The 18,752-nt window shown below is 37.9% G+C and overlaps 2 protein-coding genes across 2 annotated transcripts; both read right to left on the minus strand.

Annotated features, from left to right (window-relative positions):
- Window positions 1-7,095: 7,095 nt before the first annotated feature.
- On the minus strand, window positions 7,096-7,749 carry LOC110778497 (protein NRT1/ PTR FAMILY 1.2-like). The gene has a single exon (XM_056836014.1). The coding sequence runs from the start codon at window positions 7,747-7,749 to the stop codon at window positions 7,096-7,098; it is 654 nt and encodes a 217-aa protein (XP_056691992.1).
- A 2,731-nt stretch (window positions 7,750-10,480) lies between these two features.
- On the minus strand, window positions 10,481-14,241 carry LOC110791518 (glucan endo-1,3-beta-glucosidase 13). Its single transcript, XM_021996268.2, has 4 exons — window positions 13,833-14,241; window positions 11,260-12,534; window positions 11,010-11,040; window positions 10,481-10,886 (listed from the first exon to the last, which is right to left on the minus strand). Exons 1-4 carry the CDS (start codon window positions 13,885-13,887, stop codon window positions 10,757-10,759), a joined length of 1,491 nt encoding a protein of 496 aa, XP_021851960.1. The 5' UTR covers window positions 13,888-14,241; the 3' UTR covers window positions 10,481-10,756.
- Between the last annotated feature and the right edge of the window lie 4,511 nt (window positions 14,242-18,752).

Raw genomic sequence — 18,752 nt, forward strand, 5'->3', positions numbered from 1 at the left:
GTTGCATAGCTGCTGCTGTCCCATACGCAAGCCTCCGCACAGCGCCCACCGCACGCGAGCTATCGCTCGCAGCGCGCGCGCGTTACCGCGCTCGCTGGTGCGCGAGATCGCTCGCTGGTGCGCGCGAGCCATCGCTCGCTGGGGCGCTGCATCGCTCGCTGGTGCGCGCGAGCCATCGCTCGCTGGCGCGCGAGATCGCTCGCTGCGCGCGCGCGAGCCATCGCTCGCTGGCGCGCGAGATCGCTCGCTGCGCGCGCGCGAGCCATCGCTCGCTGGTGCGCGACATCGCTCGCTGGGCGGGCGACGTCGCGCGCTGTGCGCGCGAGTGATGCTGTGCGCAGCGCTCGTGGCACGCGAGCTTGCGCTCGCTGCGCACGAGGTTGCGCGCTGTTGTGCGAGGCAGCGCGCGCTGTGGCGCAGCTCGCTTGCTGCCCACACGCGACTGCCTTGGCTCGCCCCTCGCCCATGCCCATCCGTTCATTGCTCGTGGCACACGACACAAGGCAGGGCTGCTGCCTTGCGCTCGTGCACTACGCCCTTGCTCATTGCATTCGTGCCGCACGGGCGACGAGCTCCCTTGCTCGTCGTCGCATGCCCGCATTATACAACACCCCTTAAGGGTAACACGAAGCGTCCATTGCTTCGTGCGTGCAAGTTATTTGAACGAATCGCATAAAAATTTAAAATTTATATTTAAAATTAATGACAAATTAATAAATAATATTAATTTCATAATTTTAGGGCGAAAAAATCGAAAATTTATTATCCAATTGATTTCCGATTGATATGGATTCAAGTCTAGGTCATAAAAATTTAAAATTTATCGTAAATTTACAATTTTTATGGTGGTTTTTAATCATAGGTTTCTAATTAAATTACAATTAATTATGAAAATCAAATTAATTCTAAATTATTCTAATTTTCAACAAATTAATCATAATTACAAATTAGATTGCATAATTAACAAGACTAGGCATTCAAACTTGTTAAACATATGCAGTAGGTCAATCAAAAATTCAAGATTTATCAACAGGAATCGCAAATATTTAATTTAACATCTTAAATTTACGAAATTTTGCATCCGAAAAACTAAAACCTTCGAAAAGTCATAGTTAGGCTTCGAATTTGAGAATTCTGGGTTCGGCAGAAAAATACTATTTTTGTCAAAATTTTAGAATGCCTTTTACATGCGGAATTGACACAAAAATCACTCAATTCGGATGAGTAATGAAGAAACTGCCGAAAAACTGCGTACATATAATTAAATAAACGCAATTTGCAATTAATTAACAATTACGAAAATTAATCACCCCTTTTAATTCTTGCAAATTTGTAATATTTAACCATGTTCATGCAATTTAGATTATGAAAATAATAAGGGGCTCGTGATACCACTGTTAGGTTATGATACATATGACATTTACATAGATCATGCGGAAACAACCATTAACCCAGGAAACATATTATTTACACATAATCATTTAGCATAGTTTAGATGCATACTCTTTGTTGCGTGCCTTCCCTAGCTGCGCCCGAACCGAACAAGAACAAGTCTTTTAGGACTCCAAGTGTCGTCCCTCCGTAGAAAGTCCACAGCACGTCCGGATCCGCCTTAAGATTGACCAACTAGAATCGCCCTTAAGGTACTCAGAAAATTCGGCACTTTTGGGGCAAGATGGGTGTTTGAATTTTCTCTCAAAAATCTCACTTTTGAATACTTTGAAACTTGTATATAAATTATGACCCCTAGGCCTTTATTTATAGAGTTATGGAAAAGGAATCGTAATCCTAGTAGGATGCGAATTAATTGGAATTAGAATTCTACATGAATTCTACTTAATCAATTTATCCAATAGGAATAGACATTTAATCATACACTGACTCTTGCAGATTCAGGAATCTCGCATGAGCTGAAACTCACACACACACGGCAGCCACAAGGGCTGCCCATGCATGCGAGCAGCAGCCCACGCAGCGCGGCCCACGCATGCGCGGCCTTGTGCGCGCTGGGCTGTGGCGTGCGTGCTTGCTGGGCGATGGCCTGGCTTCGTGCTGGGCCTTCGTCCGGCAGGCCTCGTCCGATGCTAATTCGTACGATACGCTTCCGATTAAATTTCCATTTCCGGAATCTATTTCCGATACGAACAATATTTAATATTTCCGATTCCGGAATTAATTTCCGTTTCGAACAAATATTTAATATTTCCGTTTCCGGAATTATTTTCCGATTCCGGCAATATTTCCGATTCTGACAATATTTCCGTTTCCGGCAATATTTCCGATTCTGGTAATATTTCCATTTCCAATAATATTTTCCGATACGTACCATGTTTCCGTTTCCGGTAACATCTACGACTTGGATAATATTCATATTTCCGATACGATCCATATTTCCGTTTCCGGCAATATCATCGTTTCCGGAGTATTCATTTCTTGCCTGTGACGATCTTAGCTCCCACTGAAACCAAGATCCGTCGGTTCCGAATATTCATAGATGGAGTATTTAATGCCATTAAATACTTGATCCGTTTACGTACTATTTGTGTGACCCTACGGGTTCAGTCAAGAGTAAGCTGTGGATTAATATCATTAATTCCACTTGAACTGAAGCGGCCTCTAGCTAGGCATTCAGCTCACTTGATCTCACTGAATTATTAACTTGTTAATTAATACTGAACCGCATTTATTAGACTTAACATAGAATGCATACTTGGACCAAGGGCATTATTTCCTTCAGATCCGTCGATTCCGAATATCCATAGATGGAGTATTTAATGCCATTAAATACTTGATCCGTTTACGTACTATTTGTGTGACCCTACGGGTTCAGTCAAGAGTAAGCTGTGGATTAATATCATTAATTCCACTTGAACTGAAGCGGCCTCTAGCTAGGCATTCAGCTCACTTGATCTCACTGAATTTATTGACTTGTTAATTAATACTGAACCACACTTATTAGACTTAACATAGAATGCATACTTGGACCAAGGGCATTATTTCCTTCAAGTATATATAAAAGTCACCCCTAAACCCCCCCATCTCCACAAAAATAATTACAAAGAACGTATTAACCCAACTTGTTCTGTCTTCCTATCATCCATAGCTTTATCTTGTACCTGTTTCCCGTTGTATGTCGTCTATCAACTATCAATCACATAAACGAGCGAAAAAGTTAGGTTAAGCCAAAAGTTAACAATTTAACTACTCACCATCACCACACATCTGTGTAAATATCAATCTTTTCTCCTTTCCTCACCTTCTGAACACTGCCCTGCCTTAAAATTTCGCATAGCATAGACTTGATCATGCACAATGTACACCAGCCTTGTCCGAAAGAAATTTCATTTATGAACAGAAGTTTATTTACACAAGTTAAAAAATCAACCAGCTGCTTGAAAATCCCTAAAGTCCTCATCTGTTGTATCTTCTGAACTTTGATTTTCCTTAAAATTAAAATCAGGTTGAACCTGCTCTTTACTGGGATCTTCTTTCTCCTCTTCTAATATTTTATTAGGATTAGAACTTGGGGATCTAGGAGTTTTAGGAGAAGAAGTTGGTGAGAGGGTTGGCGGTGGAGGACTGTGGTGGACTCAGTAATATAGAAATGGGGGTCCAACTTTTTACTTGTTTAAAATACAAAATTGCTTATCCTTCTATTTTGCCCCTTTTGTTAAGGGGAATTAGGGAACGTTAGGTAATAAATTTTCTTAATATCCATAACAAAATTATGCATTGAAGATTTAGGAATTTGTGTGTAGGCTTAAGAGCAATAGAAATCAATATATCAGTCCAAACAATAATTTACAGCGATTCATCTCAAGAAAAAATTATTACGAGTGTATACGATGAGTTTTTACATGTTATAAGAAATCTGATTCATTACAAATTACTAACAAAAAGAATGACAAAACTACACTATTGTATAAAAAAAAGTTGCATCTTTTTCAATACTTATGGGGCATATTGTTATTATATAATTAGACCCCTAAAAAATGCAATGAAATTATGAAATTATAAAATATAAATACAGTACTAAAATCAGAAGAAAAAAACAAAAGAAGAGCAAGAAATAAATCATGAAAACATCAGAAAATGGTAAAAGTAAAAAAATAAAGCCAAAAACATTTTAGAAAGTAAGAAACCATGAAGATGAATGGTCACGGGTAAGGGAAAAAGTGTAATAGCTTTGAAGAGTGTAGGGTCGGGACTCGAACACAAGACTTCTGCGTTCAAAGGATAGAGTTACAACAAGTAGATTAACCACTAAGCTACATCAATTTATTATTATTCTGAGCAGACATTAAGCAAGAATATATAGATTCCTGGTTTATTTTTTCAGAAAATGGGGGTCCCTTTGGTCCCCTCAAGGTCCATGTTTGTTGAACAGTTTCATCAGTTTTTCCCCATTCAAGAGATCCATCTCTAGTTGCACGGTGTTCATTCCCATTTTGTGACCCGGGTGCTGCGTGTAGGTCTATTATAACCTGGATACCGTACTTTCTACAGGAAAAAGTTATGCAATTACTCACAATTTAAGTCCATTTATTTACAGATTACCATGTTGTAATCAAACAAAAAAAATGTGTATTAAAAGCAATCTGTTTTAAAAGCATATTATATTTTAAAAACATCTAAATGACCATAAACCACAATTGCAGATGATAAATAAACAGTAAACCACAAGAAAGGGCGGAAGAGAAACACACCAAGGCCCAGATACCGGAATCGTCATTGTAAACCGTCTTATCATTTCTAAATACATTTATTTATTTATTTATTTCTCATCCACATTTACACACCAATAGTCTAGCAACCCTAGTCATAATGAATAAGATGAAAAAAAATAGAATGTCACCTCATCTCGAGTATCCTAGTGCTTTTCAAGCTCAGTTTCGGAGACTAACAAAACCCTCAAACCCTTGATGGAAAATTTTACCAAACCCTTACTAAAACAAATTTAACAAACTCTCAAAACACCAATAAAAACTCTGTGCCTTACATTCTACCAAATTCACATTACGTAAACTTCAATTCATATCAACAAAACTATAATTATACAAGATTTAAAAAGTTCACCAAGCTGGTGATTTTCTAGAGACATGGGGGTAACTAACAGTTTCGAAAACACTTATGATGTACGATTAACTTAGCCCCATGTATAAATTACATACTTTCTGAACTGGATGCAAGGTTAAACAGATTAATTCATCAGAACTCGAGGCAAAGGAAGAAGGTAATAGGAAGAAGGTAAACTACTACAATTACTACCATGCATGGGAGAATAGAACCTCGCTGTTTAATCATAGACAAATTTCCATGCATCCAATGCTACACTATATAGTGGACAATCAATCAATATGTGCCCATGACCCTGAATGATATTGTAGACAACATAGAAATGTTCTACGAAGTAATCCAAGGAATGAGGAATGTAAGCTGTTTTAATTATGTAAATAAGCTTTTATAATAAATTCAGCAGCTGACCACCAGATAAAAGAAAGAAAAAGCAGCTAACTTGCAACATACTGATAGTCTGACAATTGCAAAACATCTTTAACAACATTGACAACTTAACACTAAATCATAACCTTCAGTTGCCAATTAGCATTTATAAACGTACATGGGCTTTTAGCATATTAGCCATGGCAACAGTAGAGTGTAAGATGAACAATATTGTAAGAGAATGTTATGCATCAACATAGCTACATTAGAATTTATAGAAAGAAAAGAGAGGTAGATTGATAATATGGAATAACAGAACATAGAGGATAGTTATCAAATAAAACTAAGATAACATTCTGGATACCTTTCTCTTTGCCTACTCTCCCTTATTTATAGTAGTATTTTTTTTCATTTGCCTCTAATAACCGACTAAATTATGCAACTACTAAACTACTCTTTCCTATTAGGACAGTTCACTAAAAAGAAGGTGACGGAAATTGATTATGAGTGAGTATATATGGAGTCTATAGAACGACTTCTAAGTGAGTCCTCCTGCCAACCTCAAATACCTTTTGACCATATGCATAATTTAAGGACTTTTAGTAGGTCATGTCACATATTCAGCGCTTATAAGTACACTTATAACATAAAACAGAAGCATGGGAAAAAAAATATTAATCGCCAAATATGCCAAATTATTGCACTTACGAGAGTTGTTGGCTTCCATCTACTTGTTGATGCAGCAACGTACTGAATTATGTCCAATAATCACTCTACCTCCATGCATTTCTCTCGTCTTTTGTACAGAAAATTTGTTCGATACTGGCGATCTTATAACTTATTGATTCATACATGCTTAGTTTCTTAATACCATCATAGTCTGCTGCGTTATATCGAGAAGCTTGGATCAGTTTCAGCAATAGTTTTGCAAATGAACATTTCATAACAGACGTAATAATCTTACCCCAATGCTATTTTTACTCCTATTGCCTGATTTCCGTGTTTTTCAAAATGGCTTGATCGAAGATGAATGAGCTCTTGCGGATCCTCTCTGCTGCTAAATCCATTTAGAATCAAGGAATTTCTGCTATTCCCATTCACGCTTCCTATACTATAAATCCAAGAAAAGGTAAATTGATATGCTGGGATCATCCATCTTAATCTAATCTAATACATGAGCAATTTGAACAAGATTAAAGAAACTGAAAATGTGAAAGCATAAAATATGTGTAGCTGTGTAGGACCTTACTTCAGAGAACAATAAGGCACTAATTCAAAACAAGGAATTTGTAGAGAACATTATTGAGATCGATGGTGGTATTATGTCGATTTCTACATAGGGTCATGTTTTCTCAACGGCCTTCTCATACCTTCTTATACGAGTCGGTGTCACGGTGTGTTCTTGGCGAATTAGGTTCACTTTCTCGCATAGTTCCATATTTTCCTGCTGAATGATATTCCCCTGTAAAAAGAAATTGGGATTTGAATATGGTAAAATGTGCAATCATACTTGTGACAAAATTAAAAGAAAGGTATTTCCTTTAAAAGACCTTGTGATTAAGCTCTTGAATCTCATTTGTAAGGATTTGTTCCTGCATTTGTAGGATGCAGGGTCAGTTAACTAATATTCATAGAGAAATTAAATCAAAAAAGCTAATTTGACTCTGAAGGCAATGAGTTTCTTGCCTTCTTGCGAACTCCTTGCAGGCTCTTTGGGAATTCAGAGTAAAAGAACTCATTTTGGCCAACTATAAAAAAAGCCTCAGCCATTCCAGAAATCCAATGGTGAAACAGCAACCCGTAAGCTGACATGTCAATCACCCCTTTTGGATCATCTGAGAATCCTTCCTTAATAGCTCTCTCACGTCGAACACCCTCAATTATCGCGCACACAACCATTGACATGAATGAGAGTATGAGACCAACTCCCTTTTGTTTCCTTACACTCAATTGTCCTGGTTTTCCTGTTATTCTCGTGTTTAAAGGAATCACAATGCGATCATAAATGACAATCCATAACATTATTGAGATGACTGTGAATGTCCCGAAGGAACCAGCAGGAACTTGAAAATTTGAGGTGATATGACGATCCATAGACCCAGCTTGTAGAACAGGGAATGTGAGCTGACTGGTAGTTACTGACATCATAATCCCTGTTGACCATATTGGGATTACCTTTATCAGGGATTTTAGCTCTTCAACCTGATTTACAGTACAAAGGTTCCATGGATCTAAGGCTACTCCATCAGGTGTGAGTTCTTCCTCAACATTTCCAACAATGCAAGCCTTATTTAAGAACCTAGGCATTGAAACAGCATCAGTGAATTATGTGTCTGAAAATGTACTAACTTTCAAAACTAAGGTTTCTTCCCTCTGGATAATTTTAAGTTTGTTGGGGTCATAATTCATTTCAAAAGGAGTAAAGCATAATAGAAGACTTAAAACTTTGGGACATACAACATTAAACAAACAGGTTCAGCTATTATGCAGTCATACAAGGGTTAGGTTAGCTGAAGAAAATAAAAGGTGTCTCTCATATTCAACCTCTTAAACCCACACCCACTGGAGAGATATTCAACCTCATACATGTTTTATCTGACTCCTAATGTCCTAAGCTAACCTCTCTGGACATCACTGAACCCTTGAGCTAGTTAATCAAAATATTAGATCTCTTATGCATAAGTTCAGATGAATGATTGTTTTCCTTTGTTTATATGCTGTTACGACGTATATTATCAAGCATAAATTGAATTAAAAGTTGGTAATAAATTGTACATATTACAAACATACCACGCTCTACACATTAACCAAATGCAGAAAAGAATATAGCCCCCCAAAAAGCGGTGCATTAGAAATCTGTATACACTGTCATTCTGCAATCATAGATTTAGATACATGATAACCTTGGTGGAACAGTGGGTATTTCACAGAAGGCAACAAATCAACCCCCTGAATGCAATGCTAAATATATTTAAGCACATGCTAACTTGGTGAGTCTGATTTCACAGGAGATTGTAAATTTGTAATCAATCCAAAATGCAATGTTAAACAAGGTTGTATACAAACAAATAATTATTAAACAACAAATTAACCAGAGCATTCACTTTCACATTTCAATATTGTATATTCAATTACCAAACCATATCCATCTTGTAAAAGCAATCAATTACAACAAAATTGCTCAAACATGAAACTCGAACAAAATAAAATTTCTATCTAATTGATTCAAACAAAAGTAATGGTGAACTCGGGATAAGAGCGAGAGAGAAAAAGTACCGGCTCTAGCAGATCTTCAGGATTGGAGGGATGAAGAACTTATCAAATTGTCTGAAATCCTATTGCCGAAACCGATAAAATCTGTAAGCGATTTGAACTAATCGTCAAGCAACAATGTCAAATATGCAAGCAATTTGAACTAATCTTCAACCAATTCGATCAAATCAACAACAACTCAAACTAAATCGAATTAAACCTAAACCTAATGTGAAGAAAAATTACGAAACTAAGCGAACTTACCATAGAACGCGGAGATGAGAATATTTAACATAAATCACCATTTTCGCCGCGAGGAAGCCTTGGGAAGAGGAGATAGAAAGCAGCAAGGAGGAGGGGGGAGCCGCAAGGTAGAAGGAGAAGAAGACATGGGTCGAAAATGATCCGCGAGAAAAGAGGAAAGAGAAAGGGTGAGAAAGGGTGAAACACAGAAAGCGTAGAGGGGAAATAAGGCTAGAGGCTGAGATCAGTGAGTTCCAACATGTGGGAGCATCCAACAGCGAGGATAAAACCGTAGTAAAGAGTTAGAGTCGGGAGCAAAATCGTAACAGCACTATTGGATGAATAGTGAATTTGGACTCCTCACTTTTAAAAGGTTGTAGAAGAGGTTACCACATAGCTCTAGAAGTAAAGCTATATGCTTTCACTATAGTTACTATTTTGAGCCTCGCCTTGGACTAGTAAGCTCAACCTTCATGGCCCAAAATATGAGAGTCTCCGAGCTCGTTAGGCCCTCGGGATAAAGGAGGATCTGCCTCATATCAAGAGGGGTCGCTTGATTCCATTTGAATGATTTCAAAAATTAAATTATTCTTCCATAAAAAATAAAAATAAAAGGAAAAAAACTCTCACCAAATAGTATGAGTGCTTCACTCCCTCCGTACCTTTTTATTCTTTATGTATGGTATTATATACTCCCTCCGTATTTTTTTTAAGAGATACACTTAACCGGGCACGGGTATTAAGAAAAATAATTGAATGAAATAAAATAATAAAGCAAGTGGGGTTGGATAGATATTTTAATAATTAAACATGTGGGGACCAAATCATTTTGGTGGGTGGAGGGTGGGGTGGGATTATGAAATTATTTGTTTAATAAGATGGTGGGTGATAGGGTATATTTGATGTATTATTTAATTAGATGGTGGGGTTGATAAATTACTAAAAATGGCAAGTGTATCTCTTAAATAAATACGGCCGGAAAAGGCAAGTGTATCCCTTAAATAAATACGGAGGGAGTACGCGATTTAACAAATAATCAATGTAGATAAAGATTTTCTTTTTGATTAACTTAAACAATGCAAATTACGTTTATTAATAATATTTTCACTTTTATCAAAAGTTTGACATTGAAAAAATAAGATATATTTAATATTCCAGTAGAAAAGTGTGAAAAATTTAATGGTTAAATGATCAAATAAATTTAATTGGTTGAGATAATCATTTGATTGGTTGTGTTATGTATATGCTCATACATATTATTCATTTGGACTTCCTCAAAGGATGTACGTATTTACGTTACTTGAGCACCCTTATGGACACGAGTCACAACTATGCCCCAAAGGCCCCAATGACATGCCGGTCCTTTTTTTTTTAGTGCTTCAACCCAAAGCGATAGCTCAGGGGATCTTAGAGATGGACCGCGACACCGTTGTTCACACACAAAAAATGGACTGTCTAATGTCTACATGTAAAATGCAAAAACTAGCCAAAATCCAAGGCCTGCCCAGAAAAGTGTCCCAAAAAAGGTGGACAGACAATAATATGAGGCAAACAAATCCCTTCCAAGCAGGCAAAATTATGCGCTAAATATGGAGTCTGAATCCTCTGTCCCAAATTCATGTCCCCACTACTACAATATGTGCAGTTAGAAATCCTAGCCTTAAAGTTAAACCCCATTCAAAGAGGGAAGATGTACGCCGTTTAAGATCATCCCATTTACATGGTCATAATACAAAACTTAGGCAGGGCATTCACATCTACACTCCCGGCCTTAGGAAATAAGGGCGATCCATGCTTCTGAAACGCTAAAGCCACATTCTCACAGAAACGACAGCAGAAGTGAAAGCAGGGCAACAGAAATCCATGGCTCAAATGCAGTGTGTTTCTGGATAGCTATTGCTGTTGAAGCAGTGGCACTCATATTGCTCGAAGCAGAAGTTTTCTTACTCCTGCATGAAAATAGACATTGCAGTAAAATGTTAACAAGTTGAGATCAATGACTTAATGAAATAGTATCACAGTCGGGAATGTATAGAGGAGATTGCATACAAGTGAAGGAGAAGAAAACATACCCAGCAGTCAAATACAGGCACTTGTCATAACCTGTATTAGAAAACACAGCAATGTTTAGTGCACTATCCTAATACAAGTACATTAACATAGTTAATGCTTTGTTAAACGAAATTTAAGCAATGTGGTATAGCATATATACAATTATACTCATAGTCTAGGCAGGCCAACCATAGATAGAGAAGGAAGGTCCGCCATTGCATGTAAAGGTATCGTGCAGCTTAATTATGTAAACTGATAAGCGAAACTTACTTGGGTCCTTAGAAACTTTAAGACCTGCCCCTCCGAAACCACAAGCAACATCAGTGGCTCCATTTTGCTGGTAATAACTGTTGAATGCAAAGGAAGCATGAGATACTAAAGTATCAGGCTCATAACAAGGCTGGCTAGGCTGTATTGCTGTACAGTCTACATCCCCTGGTCCACAAGCCCAATTCAAGGCATTTTTCAAATCTGCCTCAGTAACATTTGATGAAGCAATACACCAAGTTGGTTCGGTACTATTGGTAGAATTTCCACCACTAGCCATCTCGGTAACACCTTTTCCAGTAAAATCCATATTATAGACACTCGTCCCACCCGGGTAAAATAAACCCCAATTCCTCTCAGACTCCATCCCTGGCTTCCTGTTTTCATTGAATAACGAGAAGATATAAACATCAAGCTCCTCTCCTGGCTTAGCTGGTGTTCCTGTATCATTGATAACATGGCGAATAAGGTTGGTGTTGTATATCTGCGCATTATCAGGAGTAGCAGCTGTCTCCTTTGGCGATCCTTTAGAAGGCCAGCCCGTTTCAGTTACCATAACTTTTATGGTTCGGAAATTTAGAGCCATCAATGCAAAGTAGAGAGCATCGATCTGTGCATCAAACATATTTGTGTAAAGCATACCGGTGTTTGGATCAATGACCTCCGACGTTGATTGGAAAAGGGCATAGTCTAAAGAAACATTGGTGGGGGAATCTCTGTAAGCATAGTAGGGGTAGATGTCAACCATAAAAGGTGATTGGTTCTCAGCAAGAAACTCCAACATGGGTTTTAGATAGTATGCAAAATGGCTACTAAACGCCCCAGCTGAAGGTGGGAATGACCGAGACAAGACTCCGAGGGAGTGGGTGCTCGAAACCTTAATCTTCTTATGCAGACCGACTTTCTTTAAGGCCATGAAGACATTTTTCATGGCAGGAACAACCATGGCAGAGACATTCTTCGGGGCCTCAGTCACTTCAGCACCAACTGTTATGTATGTGATCTTTGTGGTCGGATAATATGGGAGGATGCTGTTTTTGAGCCAAGAGTCAACATTTGATTGGAATTGAGAGAATGCAAGCAAATCAGAGTTAGGGACACCAATCATAAGCTCCACTCCACTATTGGCAAATGCCTTGAGAACCTGAATATTGGAGTCATATATCCTGACAAATTTGATGTTCTGCTGCTTAATCAGCTCTGCTGCCTTATCAGGAGTTGGAAGATCATCACCATTCCGTCCATAGCAAATTCCAATCGTGCTACCACTACATAGTTCTGTAAAATACATTGCCAGACCTCGTCAATATTCTCACTACAACAACATTTATGCATCATAATTCATAAACCATAGCTAGTATACCAATGAATGCAAGACAGAAAAACAGCCAATTCTCTTCATGAGCCTTTCGAAACAAGAATATCGATGTTTTGAGGCTTAACCGCTTAATAGCCTTTCCTTACTCCTTCAACGGTCCCTCTTAAGAAACTGTCAACTATGTAGCTAAGAGCCTAAGAAGGCCACACGAAAAACTTGTATCGGTTGTAAAATTTAGAGAGAAACAAAATGCATGACCGTGACACATAATTCATACTAGCAGAGTAGCAGTAAAAGATTATCAATCGCCTACTATCCAAACAATGATCAAAAGGGAAATTATTCAAGTCATTAAAACATTTTCACATGATTGATTAGTACATTCTTTAAGCCAACTAAACATATACTAATCCGTATTGCCGGAGTACTTCATCCATACTATAAGGCTAAGCTAATGCCAGTGGCCCAATATGCCATGTTTGTCTTTCTCCTCAAACGACATTTTGATGTCATTAGAAGCACATGAGTGAGAGTAAAACCACATCCAAGATTGCATTGACAACCCAACAAGGAATTACCACTACACTCCTCTGCCACCTCTGCAAAACATGTGAGGAATCCTCCAAACTTCTATTTTCTATAGGGAAACATCATTTGATAGAATTTTACCTAAAAAGTTAAAATTACTAGTACAATTTACCAAAACTAGAAAACTGAAATGAGATTAGAATTTCACACAAATTTGGCATCTTTTTTAAGTCAATATTCCAGAAAATTAGTTACTAAAATGGGAGTACATCCAACTTTAAAAAAACAAAAATGTCATCTTTATTCAAATCCTCATTAAATACCCACCAACCAATATAAATGTTCATGTCAGCACTCAGCAAGGACAGCAACAATGAAGTTCAAATTTACAGTCCTTAATTTTCAATTTAGTCGGAACCAAAAAAAAAACTTGTATTTAGCTAAATCAGCCCGGGTTAACAAAACTAGCACCGACCGCTCAATGACACACGTTACCGAAGATTCCGCCGGATTCCGGTGAATCTTTCTGAACAGTACTAACCAGTATCAGAATGTCTGTTCTCTACAAATACCCAAACTCAAAATCACAGTAATAACAAAAAAAAAATAAAAAAAATAGACATGAAAATGAGTAAATAACACACTCAAGCTGTCTAAGTGCAGTAATTAGCTCAAGAAATTAATCAACTCACATAAACAAAAACAAAAAAAAAGCCAGAAAAAAGCTTACCCAGAAGAGTTAAGAAAAGAGAAGCAGCAAAAACGAGTCGAAATCTCCAAGCCATTGTTACCCAGAAAAGTAAGGAACAATTTCTTCGATGTTTTCACTTTATACTTGGAATAATTCTGGGTTTTCGTAGAAAAAAACAAGTTCTTATATTGTAACGTTATAACTTACAAATATACCTATATATGCGGTTTTTTGTTCTTTTGATTTCTCTGAGCTCTAGAGAATTCCAAGACTCGAGAGAAAGAATGGAGGAGAGAGAAGGAGAGGGAAGAAGCAATAAAATGTAAAAAATAAGTGGGTTTATGTCAGAGAAATGGAGCAGAGGTTTTAGCGGATTTGAGGTTTAATCTTTAATTAAAATTGGAATCTAGTTCAGAGAAATACTCTCAATTCCGGGAAACTTTTTTTTGGCATGTCTGTTTCACTGTTTCTCCACCCTTTTTATATGGATTTAAGGTACACATTATTATCCTATTGGCAATAAAGGTTACACAAATTCTTGTACAATATCAATTTTAAATGGAAATAAAAGTTACTCACTTCGTCCCAGATTAGTTGTTACATTTTCCTTTTTCGACACGGTTTCAGATGATCCTGGGATCGATTCTCATCCCCGCCATTATGGCTCATTTGCACCAAAAAAAAAAGTTTCTAAAATAGGAAGTGAGACATTTAAATAAAAAGGTCATTCTAGCAGAGTGATACGCTTAACAAAAAAATTAAGCAATTGAGTACGAAATAAGTATTACAAAGTCTAATAAAATATTAGTAATCTGTAATGGATTATCGTCTTCTATCATATATGAACGTATGATTCATATCTTAATTCTTGAGATGTCTTGATTAAATGCGGTAAAAAGTGAATAATTGTTCACTTGTTTGTTGCTCAATGTCCAAAATGATTTTTTAATACTCCTATAAAGAAAAGGTTGTTTACAACAAACAAAATGGTAGTGGTTCTTTGCTTGTTGTCTGTGGTTTTGTTGTGCATCTACATTCTACATGCAAATTTGCAACGGTACTATATCAAGTAACAAATCGTTTATTTAGTACTTCAATAATTCAAATTTTTGTTCAGCTGAGTCAGGTATGCAGAACCTCCATGGCTCCATCACGCACAAGTGCACAAGTTCGAGGAACATCACTCAACTTGCACTTACAAGCTGCCAAAACAAACAAACAAAAAAAAAAAAAACTTGCTCTTACGTATCGATCATTTCACACGGTAGAAGTGAGAATTTTAAATTAAATGATAAAATAAAATCGGCTAGCGATACATTAAGCAATACGGAGTACATATTAAGTTAAAATTTACAAATACAAGAAACAAATTGTTTGGGCTCCCAATTGGATACCAATTGGGCCATTAAGTCCAAAGCCCAATGGCTCAACACAACAATATCAAACCCACTTCTACTCAATATGGCTGATCAGCCACCAGCAAAGGCCCAAGGCCCACTAATAATAAATGACCTATAAGCATTTACTACACAAACACTGTAAATAAGCCGCCAAAGCTCACATCTCAAGGTACGTCCAATTTATCGCCTTAACACTCCTCTCTAGAGAACTTCTCTCTTCTCTAGAATCCGAACATCGTTCTTCCTTAGGCATCGGAGAGGCTTTACTCGGAAACACCCCCGAGGCTAGTAACTTTGTCATTGTGCAGGTAAATCCGGACACAACACATTCAAGCAAGCAAGATCTTAAACACAACAAAAGGGCCTTCATATGAAGCCCATTGTTTCAACACCGGAACAATTTGGCGCCGTCTGTGGGGAAGAACACTTCAAAGCCTTGAAAAAATCTAACCATCTTCGCTCCAAAAATGGATATCAACAATGATAATGACATGATAGTACGCACATATTCAGAATCTAAGGCGGAGGCGCAACCGCGGTCAGTGGCGAGGTCACAGCCGAGCAGAGCTACAACCGCCACGATCGCAAGACCCCAAATTCCATCCAGGGAAGAGCTCAACGCGGCCATGACCATCATGAAAAACTTTCTCTTCAACGAGAAGGAGCAAGGATTGACAAACGACCGCAGAGAGGAAAGGAGAACTAGGCGACGGCTGAACATGCCGCCCAATGAAGAGGTTTCTTAAGGAAATAGTGCCCTTGGTCCAAGTATGCATATAATATTAAGTCTAATAAATGCGGTTCAGTATTAATTAACAAGTTAATAATTCAGTGAGATCAAATGAGCTGAATGCCTAGCTAGAGGCCGCTTAAGTTCAAGTGGAATTAATTATATTAATCCACAGCTTACTCTTGACTGAACCCGTAGGGTCACACAAATAGTATGTAAACGGATCAAGTATTTAATGGCATTAAATACTCCATCTATGGATATTCGGAATCGACGGATCTTGGTTTCAGTGGGAGCTAAGATCGTCACAAGCAAGAAATGAATACTCCGAAAACGATGATATTGCCGGAAACGGAAATATGGATCGTATCGGAAATATAAATATTATCCAAGTCGTAGATGTTGCCGGAAATGGAAACATGGTACGTATCGGAAAATATTATTGGAAATGGAAATATTGTCGGAATCGGAAATATTGCCGGAAACGGAAATATTGTCTGAATCGGAAATATTATCGGAATCGGAAAATAATTCCGGAAACGGAAATATTAAATATTTGTTCGAAACGGAAATATTAAATATTTGTTCAAAACGGAAGATAATTCCGGAATCGGAAATATTAAGTATTGGTCGTATCGGAAATGAATTCCGGAACCGGGAATTTAATCGGAAGCGCATCGTACGAATTAAGCATCGGACGAGGCTTGCCAGACGAAGGCCCAGCACGAAGCCAGGCCCGCGCCCAACAAGCCAAGCGCCCAACACGAAGGCCACAGCCTCGCCAGGCCCAGCGCAAGGCCAGGCCCAGCAAGGCCGTAGGCGCGCGCGCTGGAGCGTGTGCTCGTGGGCTGCGAGACAGCACCCACTCGTGTGGGCCGCAAGGCCTGCGCGGGTGCGTGCGTCCCTCGTGGTCGTGCGACACTCGTGTTCGTAACGAATCCTAATCCTATTGGAATTCGTGCAATGATTAAATCCTAATCCTAATAGATTAAATTTATTATTTAGAGTTCAAATAGGATTCTAATTAATAAATCCATATCCTAATAGGATTATAATTCCTTTCCATAAACTCTATAAATATAGGCCTAGGGTCACATATTTAACAGACGATTATTGAAGTACTCAAGGTAAGATTTTAAGCAAAAATCAGCCAAACACTTGCACCCAAATAGCCGAAAATCTAAGAACCTTAAGGGTGATTCTAGTTGGTCAATCTTAAGGCGGATCCGGACGTGCTGTGGACTATCTACGGAGGGACGACACTTGGAGTCCTAAAGACTTGTTCTTGTTCGGTTCGGGCGCAGCTAGGGAGGGCACGCTACAAAGTGTATGCATCTAAATTATGCTATATGATTATGTGTAAATAATATGTTTCCTGACATTATGGTTTTTCCGCATGATTTATGTTTATTCCTATGTATCATAACCTAACAGTGGTATCACGAGACTCTTATTATTTTCATAATCTAAATTGCATGAACATGGTTAAATTTTACAAATTTGCAAAGAATTAAAAGGGGTGATTAATTTTCGTAATTGTTAATAAATTGCAAATTGCGTTTGTTTAATTATATGTACGCAGTTTTTCGGCAGTTTCTTCGTTACTCATCCAAATCGAGTGATTTTTGTGTCAATTCCTCATGTAAAAGGCATTCTAAAATTTTGACAAAAACAATTTTTTTCGGCCGAACCCAGAATTCCCAAATTCGAAGCCTAACTATGACTTTTCGGAGGTTTTAGTTTTTCGAACGCAAAAGTTTGTAAATTTAAGATGTTAAATTAAGTATTTGCGATTCTTGTTGATAAATCTTGAGTTTTTGATTGACCTACTGTATATGTTTAACAATTATGAATGCCTAGACTTGTTAATTATACAACCTAATTTGTAATTATGATTAATTTGTTGAAATTCGAATAATTTAGAATTGATTTGATTTTCATGATTAATTAATAATTTAATTAGGTACCAATGATTAAAATCCACCATAAAAATTGTTAATTTATGTTAAATTTTTAATTTTTATGACCTAGATTTGAATCCATGTTAATCGGAAATTAATTGATTAATAAATTTTCGATTTTTCGCCCTAAAATTATGAAATTAATATGATTTATTAATTTGTCATTAATTTTGGAAATAAAAGTTTTAATTTTTATGCAATTCGCTCATAAAACTTGCACGCACAAAACAATGGACGCTACGTGTTACCCTTAAGGGGTGTTGTATAGTGCGGGCATGCGACGACGAGCAATGGAGCTCGTCGCCCATGCGGTACGATGCAACGAGCAAGAGCCATGGCACACGAGCACAAGGCAGCACGCTGCCCTGTGTCGAGTGCTGTGCGCATATGGGCGAGTGGGCAAGGGCGAAGGGCCAAGGCGCAAGCCATCAGGCAGACGCGTGTGGGCAGCAAGCGTGCTGCGCCACAGGGACCGCTGCCACGCCCAGCAAGCAAGCAGACGCGAGGCAAGCAGGTGCGACGAGCGAGCGGGCGCGCGCAGCGTGGCCTGCACTGCTGCGTTGCGTGTGGCCTGCTTGCGTATTGCTACACGAACACTCGACGGGGCTTGGGCGCAAGCCCAAGTGCTCGTCGTGTTACGATTGTCGTGTTTTAAATTTTAATTTGAGATTTTCAGCTCGAGTAATTTTAATTAAATTTAAAATTAATAATTTAAATTATTTTCTTGGATTTTAATTTCGAAATATTATAATTATTATAAATTTTAATTTATTCTAATTATTTTACTAAAATTAAAAACCTTGAATTAATTTAAATTCGACTGAAAATAAATTAAATAAGTGGATTCAATTATAAATTTATATGAGCT

Source organism: Spinacia oleracea, chromosome 2 (assembly GCF_020520425.1).
Source record: "Spinacia oleracea cultivar Varoflay chromosome 2, BTI_SOV_V1, whole genome shotgun sequence".
Taxonomy (NCBI): Eukaryota; Viridiplantae; Streptophyta; class Magnoliopsida; order Caryophyllales; family Amaranthaceae; genus Spinacia; species Spinacia oleracea.

Coding starts and splice junctions, on each gene's coding strand:
- LOC110791518 (XM_021996268.2), bottom strand. CDS start 13,887: ATGGCTTGGAGATTTCGACTCGTTTTTGCTGCTTCTCTTTTCTTAACT. Junction 12,535..13,832: donor TCTTTTCTTAACTCTTCTGG/GTAAGCTTTTTT, acceptor TGTATTTTACAG/AACTATGTAGTGGTAGCACG. Junction 10,887..11,009: donor TGCCTGTATTTGACTGCTGG/GTATGTTTTCTT, acceptor ATTTTCATGCAG/GAGTAAGAAAACTTCTGCTT.
- LOC110778497 (XM_056836014.1), bottom strand. CDS start 7,749: ATGCCTAGGTTCTTAAATAAGGCTTGCATTGTTGGAAATGTTGAGGAA.